Consider the following 9,359-nt stretch of genomic DNA (forward strand, 5'->3'; position numbering starts at 1 on the left):
AAAAAATTTCTCAACATGAAAGCGATGAAACATAACTACCGACACAGGTCGTGCAGAAACACTTTTTGTAAGCTTGAACCGACCGATTGACCAACCGTCCGACCAAACTAAACCAACCAGTCAATGAATCGATCGACATATTTTATTTTCACTAAATAAGGGATACATGGCAAAAAAAGGGTACAGGACATAAAGCTGCTGCACAGTGGCAGCTTCAATGTAGTAAGTTACTTGGTAAAAACAGGACAGCCATCAAAATGTTCCAAAAGGTGCAACAGTTTCACTAAACACTACTATTCCTTTCATGCATAGTCATTCTATGGTTCCTTAGGGTGCGCTTGTTGGTGAACATTTTCTGGCACAAGTCACACTGGAATGACTTCTCACCCTTGTGGGATAGCACATGGCTCATGAGGTTTGAACTCTGTGCAAAGGCCCTGGGGCACAGCTCGCACTGGAATGGCCTCTCCCCCGTGTGGGTGCGGAGGTGTGATATCAGGGCGCTCCTGTCTCCAAAGGCACTGCCACAATGCTCGCAACTGTAAGGACGCTCACCAGTGTGAATGCGCACATGTGTTGCCAAGTTGCCCTTTCTTGCAAAGGCGCTGCCACAGTAGTCACAAACATATGGACGCTCACCCGTGTGGGTGCGTAGATGGCTGATCAGGCTGCTCTTTTGTGCAAAGCTGCTTTCGCAGTGGTCACAACTGTATGGACAGTCCCCCGTATGGGTGCGCAGGTGGTTGACCAGGCTGCTCTTTTGTGCAAACCTGCTATCACACTGGTCACAACTGTATGGACGATCACCCGTATGAGTGCGCAGGTGCTTTAATAGAGTGTCCTTTACTGCAAAAGCACTGCCACAGTAGTCACAACTGTACGGACGATCACCCGTGTGGACGCGTAGGTGTTTGACTTGATCACTTTTCCATTTGAATGTCTTGCCACAGTGGCTACATTCATGCAGCTGCTTGCCTGAGGGTTCACCAGTTGAATACAGTCCAGGGTGTGCACCATCTCTCCATCCTTCAGAGACCCAGCCTGCATTTGAACGGCACAGAAATTGTAATATAATGCGGGACTTAACTCACTTGGCGCCAGCACCATGATGTATTCAATGTGCTTGCAATGCTAAACAGCTCTGCTTCCTTGTGCAAAGTCAAATTGAGAAGTTCAAACATTGCCAAAATTTTCATGCTTCAAATTAAGCACACAGATGAGCAAATTTCAGACTGCAAATAGCTCAAGATTACTAACAGAAATGAAGACACTCAAACCAAGACGACACTTGTACTAGTGCACGTGTATCATTTCTGGCTTCACGACAAGGACCCTTTTAGTTCACTCAGGAATAGAGGCCACGGATAACGGGTGGAATTCACTCATAGAATGTGACGCAGTTCACAGCTGTTAACTGCACTGTCATGCACAGAGAGGTTCCATATCTATTCTACCCAGTATGCCAGAACAAAACTCGCAGAACTGCTGGAATGTAAAAATTTTTGGAAACATTTTGAGGCCAAACCACACAAGTCCATATATATGGACCATATGTAAAATCCAGAATTTGCACTATACTACTACAAAGCTGTAGTATTCATTTGTTCACGCTCTAGGATGCCGGCACACAGATATCGCTTTGTGATGCGAGGCAGCTAGATTTGTCAGGGAAAAGTGTATTCATGCAAAGCTGCATCGTAGTTGCTCTTGGCGCTTTATCTCGAGAGTCTTTGCTCATTTTAGAGGGCAATGAGTTCAAACAAACCAAATGTGTGAAACTTGCAGGTAAAGCATGTGAAATCTTTTTGCGCTAGGATCTAGAATGGTGACGTAATCGCCGACTAAAGGGGCATCGGAGTTCAGGATTCTCTGCAGTGCACAGCAACATGCAGAGACCCCAGTGATGACATCACGTACAGCAGCGCTAAGTTTCCAGCGAAGAACCGGTAGTTTCAAGTAAGAAAATGAATGTCATTGAAGGCGAAGCTCAGGAAGCATTGCTTTGCAGCATCGGAAGACGCATGGCAGCATGTAGACGAAAGCAGTGGACACCTAAAATTTTGGAAGCTATGATGTCACCACGAGTTTCCCCCCAATGCTCCAATGCAGTGAGCAGAAGCCTGGATATCGTCACGGTTTTAATCAGTGATTATGGTTTGGTTCGGTTTATTGGGGTTTAACGTCCCAAAGCGACTGAGGCTATGAGGGACGCCGTAGTGAAGGGCTCCGGGAATTTCGACCACCTGGGGTTCTTTAACGTGCACTGACATCGCACAGTACAAGGGCCTCTAGAATTTCACCTGCACAGAAATTCAGCCGCCGCGGCCGGAATCGAACCCGCGTCTTTCAGGCCAGCAGCCGAGCGCCGTAACCACCGAGCCACCGTGGCGGGGCTTATCAGTGATTATGCCACCATTCTAAATGCTACCGCAAAACTACATTGCACGCATTACCTTGAAGCTTCATAGATTCAAATTCTCGAATAATCTCGAATTCCCAAAAAAGCAATTCCACCTTCCCTTTAAATTGAGGAAGGCCAAATTGACGATTTTGTTACTCCACTGTCCGCACTGCTTGAAAGTGCCGCCATCAAATCATTCAATTCTTTGTGGGAGCAAGTCAGCATATTTTGTCTGAATTATACGGTTTGGTTTAGTTTGGTTTATGGGGTTTAACATCCCAAAGCGACTAAGGCTATGAGAGACGCTGTAGTGAAGGGCTCCGGAAATTTCGACCACCTGGGGTTCTTTAACGTGCACTGACATCGCGCAGTACACGGGCCTCTAGAATTTCTCCTCCAAAGAAATTCAACCGCCGCGGCCGGGATCGAACCCGCGTCTTTCGGGTCAGCAGCCGAGCACCATAACCACTAAGCCACCGCGGCGGCCGTCCGAATTATACAAATCTTTACTTTTTGGCCATGCTGTCAATGCAGTGCTATGGCAATACTGTCTCCAACACTGAAACTAAGTCATTAGAGAAGCATCTGGGCCACAACACAGCATGGTCTCGAGTTCAATTTGCTAGGGCCTACACTCAGACTTGCTTTCATTAATGATAGTTCTAAGGAAGCACATTGAGCTATACCAACTCAACAAGTACTCTGCAGAAGCAAAACTTCTTGTTACAACAAAACACTCGATCTGAAAGACAATTCGAACTCTATTACACTAACTAGGCTGCCCCTACCTAACACCTGAAAACACACACAACCACTTTCAATGTTTTGAAACAGACAAACAGAATGTAAAGTTAACAATGAAATGTAACCTCCTGTCATCAAAAACATGCACATGAAACATGGCATCCCAGAGTGCAAGCATAAATGCACATATCTAGACAGTGTGAACATTGGTATGCAAAATATGACAAGAGATCAATCATTTAAAACCAATCACAATGAATTCCAGTGCACTTTGCATTGAGAACAAGAAAATGCACATGACGCACGGCCTTCAATCGGACTATCAGCACTTCAATCAGTACTGGATAGAATTTATGAATATCTAGCTGCATTGCAAGAGAAGCTACTGTTTTTCCAGAGCTGCTTTCATTAGAAAGGCATCAAAAAAACACGGCTGACGAAATAAGAAATTCAGTGGCAAAGGAGCACAATAAGAATGAACAATCAATGCAAGACATTTGCAAACACCTGAGCCAGTACAACACAAGAAGCAAGTTCAAGGATCATGGAACCAAATGGAATTAGTATACTGCAAGCATTCCTTTCACCAGAGCTCTCAGCTTGCACCGAAAAGCTTGAAAGGTTACAGGATAAAAGTTCCTCAGTTTGCACTGTTGTGGAAAATCACCAGAAAATTTAGAGTAGACAAGCTGTTCAGCTTTCCGACAAGTCACACATGAAATCTTCCACAAAAGCTGTTACTCATATTTTAGTGATCTCGCTTTGATCTTTGGGTAAGAGGACAAGGTCTGATGCACCCCACTCAGCAAAGGAAGCCATCGTCTCTTGCATGAAGTTTTTTACTTGAGTTTGATGCTTTTGAACAAAATCTGTTCCTTCCTAATGTATGACAACAGGTAGCTTTTTCGCTTCTTTCAGTTACAAAGTAATGATAGACATAATACACTTGCGGAAGGCTGCCTCTTGAAAGCTTTCCGTTATTTTGCGCGCCCGGTATATGTACCGTAAGAATGAGAGACCAGTGTTTGGTATGAACTGCTTCAGAGGCTACCTTCCATTAGTGTGTGCTCACGACCTGTGCTCCATGACTCTCGAAACGAAAAGAAAAAGACCAGGTGGCAACAAAGTGTCAGTGACAGTAGATGTCACCACTTGCCACTTTTCCACTCCCTCCTAAAACAGATGCCTCGCCATCTCACGAAAGCTGCCCTGGGAATCGTTGCAGTTTGCTTCTTCTTTCAAAGCACGTCTCCAGGCCTTCACTGCTTCCCCTCTTCAACCATTTAAAGCTGCACACCAGTCTGCCCACTGTCTCCCCAAGGGAAGGAACTGAGTTGCTTCCAAAACACTCGTTTCAATAATAAAAAATTTGTGTCTTGAGACGATGGCGTCCTTTGTTTATTAGATAAAAGCAAACAAGCCAAGAACTTCTGTTTAAATTTAGTTATCACCCAACTTCATGCATGAACAGCAGGCACTGAGATGTCTGGAAATGTTATTTTACAGACTATGAACATCCAGCCATTGGGACTACGAAGGTTGGAAGTCGTTCTGAAGTACTCTTGATCTGGAAGAATCTGTCTCTTGGCCGGTCAACATTGGTCTGCAAAGAGCAAAGCAAATCGCCATAATGAAAATTCTGCAGTGTCCGAAGCAGTAGCGCTGTTGTGCTTTCCACAAAAATGACAATGTGCAAGAAACGCATGACTACACACTGCAAAGTACACTCGGTACTGCGAAATACGATAAGACTACAGCACTGAAGGTGATATTTCCTGTGTGCTCAAACAAAATGAGACTCACAGTATATTTTGCTATATACTTAACAGCTTAATTCTGGTGATTTGGTTTGCCCTCTTGGCACAATCTAAAAGTTTCTCAAGCACTCAGCTTTGCCAGCATTTAGATCACCAGATATGCTGTTCTGAAATATACGAGCATAATGCTATGGGACCACGCAGGTGACCAGTAGTTGTTTTAGCAGACTCTTCTTCAGGCAACTCGCATTCTGTCAACACTAGCTGGGATGCCTGTGAAAAAAAAACAAAACAAAGTAGAATAAGAAGAAGGAAAACCAAAAGCCACAAAATAATTGTCCACGTTATGAGCATTAATAGTTCGATTTGATTTGATTTGATTTATGGGGTTTAACGTCCCAAAGCAACTGAGGCTATGAGAGACGCCGTAGTGGAGGGCTCCGGAAATTTCGACCACCTGGGGTTCTTTAACGTGCACTGACATCGCACAGTACACGGGCCTCTAGAATTTCTCCTCCAAAGAAACAGTATCTTGAGAGAACACAAACTGCTCATGTCTAACAATGTGAGCGGAGAAGGCAAAGGATCCAAGAGGAACGCAGACTTTGTGAGGCTGTCTGTTATTTTCCTTTACGCATAATCATGAGTCTCGTCCTCAGCCAGTCTGCCATATCGCTTTCAGAATCAGAATCAGTTTATTATTACTGATCATGAAATGAACACAGACACGCTTAGTAAATACAGGAGGAGTTCCCAAAGCCAAAGGCTGCACAGGAAAACTGCTGTTAGAAGAGTGCACATAAATGTTAATATACAAACAGCGAGAAAACATGTCTGTTTTATAAAATGACAAAACAATGCAAGCTATAAACGAAATACAATTTGGATATGATTGTTAGCAATTTGAGAATTGAGGAAAACATTTGGAGAAAGTGGTCCGTACGCTATTATCAATGAATAAAGCTATCAATCATGATTGAAGAAAGAGACGAAAATGGCGTTTAAAACATGAATATTTGATGTTTGCTTCACATTAACTGGTAATGAGTTCCATAAAAATGTGGTTGAAAAAGTAACTCTGAATTTACCATAACCACCCCTCACTAACACATTGAAAAAACCAAACATGAAAAGAACACCAGAGGAGTGTGTTTTTCCAGCAGTGTTAAGCAGTCCAGTGTAAAGGCTTGCACTGATACCAATTCGCAAGTTCACAAACCATGCAACAGAAACAAACGTGTTCTGAATAAACGATGAGACCATTCATCGCCTAAACTGGTCGATAGAAGAAATTCGACAAATAAAAAAATATTGGTGAAAACAAGCAAGAGTAAATAGACCTAGGCTGGTCAGCAACATCTGGCACAGCTAAGCCAGCTAGCAATCAATGATCAGTTTGCAAGCAACCAATGCTAACCTAAGTATCATGCTTTGAAAAAGAATTAACCAATGAAAATACAGGAACCAGAAATCCTTGTCTGTAGGAAATACACAATAATGTGCCTTGATTTTGATCCATAGAGGGAAAGAAAATTGGACAGCTGAACTCCTTACAGATCCAGGTCAGTAATGGTAAAGCACGGCCTTTGAATTTGAACACACAACATAAGTAAAAGAAATGAGCACCACAAACAGCCACAATGTGCACAACATTTCAAAATGGCAAACACAACAAGTCACATAAATTTAGCAAATATACAGCAGACTCATAATGAAAGCTTGGCATCCACTGCATGAGTTCTCACTTCTTTGGAGCAAATGTTTCAGCAAACACATCAGCAACTCTTCTCCCTCTGGAAAATCAAAGCAATTACAGCAATAACAAAGAGTTTTAGCTGAGCGGGTTTGTGCACTTGCTCCGCTCAGCGAGCTAACGGGAGCGCTACTACGCATGCGCGAAACGCTCAGGTGGGAGCACGCAAGCGGAACAGCTCCTTGTCCCCGCTCCTGCTCGAACCAAGCGAAGCCCAGAGCGGCGCAACAAGCGGGCCTCGTGCAAAGCCATCTGGGCTCGTGCTAGCCGAACTAAATGAACACATTCAACATGGCAGCCGCCAGCGCTAATTCTATGACAACACGAGCGGGTCTTGCAGGCCACTTTTCGACATGGCAAACAGGCTGCAGATGGTGTCGAATAACTTGTGAACGCAACTCGATTCCAATCCATGCTCGCACGAATAGAGGATGAATACACACTCTAGACAACGCTGCAAATGTGTACACACGCATGCTGTGAGGAACGGCTTGCGTGGTCTTGACTTGGCTCTCGCAGTGGCAGGCTTTTCAATTTTTTGTAATATGAAAACTTTGCTCCAAAGCACCGCTGTTACCTAAAAGCACACAACAAACGTGAACAGCTATTATTTATTTATTCACACATAAATCACAGAGGCTTACTTGTCACTATTTTCTGCCAAGTCCAGTTACCACCACTAGGAGGCGCAACGAGGTGCCTCGCTTGAGCGGATGGCGAACACCGTGAGGAGACCAGCACTAAGACTACTTTTGCATGACATTTGGCCGTGGCTCTGCTGGGAACTGCAAGCGGAGCGGACCGTAAAGCCGCTCTGCTAAAACTCTCTAATGACCTAAGTGGCCACAATCGCCGCAGGTTTGTAATTGCAGAAAACACCCCAAAAGATTATATGATTTTAATCAATAACATTTAAACACAAAAAGCTGATATAAAGTGAAATCGCAGAATTTCTATTTTGAACACAAAATCAATTAAAAACAATGAGGACACACTGCTAAAAAAATACGCCATTCACATGCCACATAGAAACTCATATAGGAAACAGTAATGCAATTAATGGTGCAGTCATGATTTTTTCTACTTTTTCCTTAAAGGCAACACGACTCAAGACTGCATAATAAAGCTAGCCACACCCTGAGACTGAACATTTTTCATGCACCTCGCATCCTTCCCTTCAAGAATGTTAAAAAAAAATTGAAGGGGAGATTTGAGCCCCACTTCAAGGGTACGGCATGATAGCGTTGATTGGTTTAATGCCCACATATTCGAAACTGGTCACTCTCTTCTTTACATTCATAGATCCCTGGGAGTCCTTGCACCACTCCTGGTGCAGTGATGCAGCAGTTAAGCGATGCGCCACTGCCCAGCGATGGCAGGCGCGGCCACAGCTGGAATTGTGTGATCCAGGTTGCTCTTCCCGAGCAACCTCTCGCAACCAATCGTTAAAAAACATATATCTGCAGTGATACTAATCTCCTGGTTCACAAAAGATATCAAGCAAATAGCAAGAATGGTGGCTTCATTCCCCACAAATCTCTTTTGAGCAAAGCCTGACAATTAGCATCAGTAAAAAATACTTGCTATGTTCGTGAAAGAACATTCCTAACAAGAAGTTCTGCCATCTACAAAGGCCATGATTATACTGCCATTCATGCGAGTTTAGGGGCTTAGCAGCTCCCTCCTTCCTGCGAAGAATGAGTTGCTCAGAGCCAGTATAGTTGGAGGGCATGTAAATAGCATTCGCACACAAGAAATTTTTCAATGTGGAAGCTACAAAATATAACTACTGACACAGGTTGTTTAGAAAAACTTTTCAGGGGCTATCGAGCAAGAATAAATCAATCAACATATCTTATGTTGAACAAAGAAAGAACACATGGCGAAAAAAGTGACAGGAGAAGAAGTTGCACAGGAGTGGCTTGAATGTTGAGAGCTGGTTGGGAAAAACAAAACAGCCATCAAAGTGTTCCAAAAGGGTGCCAAAAAGGTGTCACACTTTCACTACACACTGCTATACCTTTCATGTATAGCCTCTCGATGGTTTTTTAGGGTGTTCTTTTTAGCGAACCTTTGTTGGCACAAGTCACACTGGAATGGCCTCTCCCCCGTATGGGTGCGGAGGTGTTGCTGCTGGGTGCTCTTGTTGGCAAAAGTACTGCCACAATACTCGCAACTGTAGGGACGCTCACCCGTGTGAGTGCGCACATGTTTTGCAAGGTTCCCCTTTTTTGAAAAGGCACTACCACAGTAGTCACAAACATATGGACGCTCGCCCGTGTGGGTGCGCAGGTGTTGTAACAGGGTGTCCTTTACTGCAAAGGCACTACCACAGTAGTCACAAACATATGGACGCTCACCCGTGTGGGTGCGCAGGTGCTTTAACAGGGTGTCCTTTACTGCAAAGGCACTGCCACAGTAGTCACAAATGTATGGACGATCACCCGTGTGGGTGCGGACGTGAATCACCAGCTGGCTTCTCCTCGTGAAGGCCTTGCCACAGTGGCTACATTCGTGCAGCTGCTTGCCTGCGGGTTCACCAGCTGCATTTTGTCCAGGATGTGCACCAGGTTTCCAGCCTTCAGGGACCAAGCCTGCATTTGAATGGCACAGAAACTGTAAACTCACTTGGTGCCAAGACCTTGGTATGTTCAATGTGCTTGCAATGCTATACAACAGCTGTGCTTCCTAGTGCAAGGTCAAA

The 9,359-nt window shown here is 44.2% G+C and overlaps 1 protein-coding gene and 1 long non-coding RNA gene across 2 annotated transcripts; both read right to left on the reverse strand.

The window, feature by feature from the left end:
• Nucleotides 1-124: 124 nt before the first annotated feature.
• Nucleotides 125-2,590, reverse strand: LOC149346668 (uncharacterized). Its single transcript, XM_089541407.1, has 2 exons — nucleotides 2,558-2,590; nucleotides 125-1,081 (listed from the first exon to the last, which is right to left on the reverse strand). Exons 1-2 carry the CDS (start codon nucleotides 2,588-2,590, stop codon nucleotides 284-286), a joined length of 831 nt encoding a protein of 276 aa, XP_089397533.1. The 3' UTR covers nucleotides 125-283.
• A 298-nt stretch (nucleotides 2,591-2,888) lies between these two features.
• Nucleotides 2,889-9,128, reverse strand: LOC149346669 (uncharacterized). Its single transcript, XR_016292449.1, has 2 exons — nucleotides 9,016-9,128; nucleotides 2,889-7,232 (listed from the first exon to the last, which is right to left on the reverse strand). It is a non-coding gene; the product is annotated as an uncharacterized LOC149346669 (long non-coding RNA).
• Between the last annotated feature and the right edge of the window lie 231 nt (nucleotides 9,129-9,359).

The sequence above is a fragment of the Amblyomma mixtum genome, chromosome 4 (assembly GCF_055824585.1).
Source record: "Amblyomma mixtum isolate Tamu chromosome 4, ASM5582458v1, whole genome shotgun sequence".
In the NCBI taxonomy this organism is placed as follows: domain Eukaryota; kingdom Metazoa; phylum Arthropoda; class Arachnida; order Ixodida; family Ixodidae; genus Amblyomma; species Amblyomma mixtum.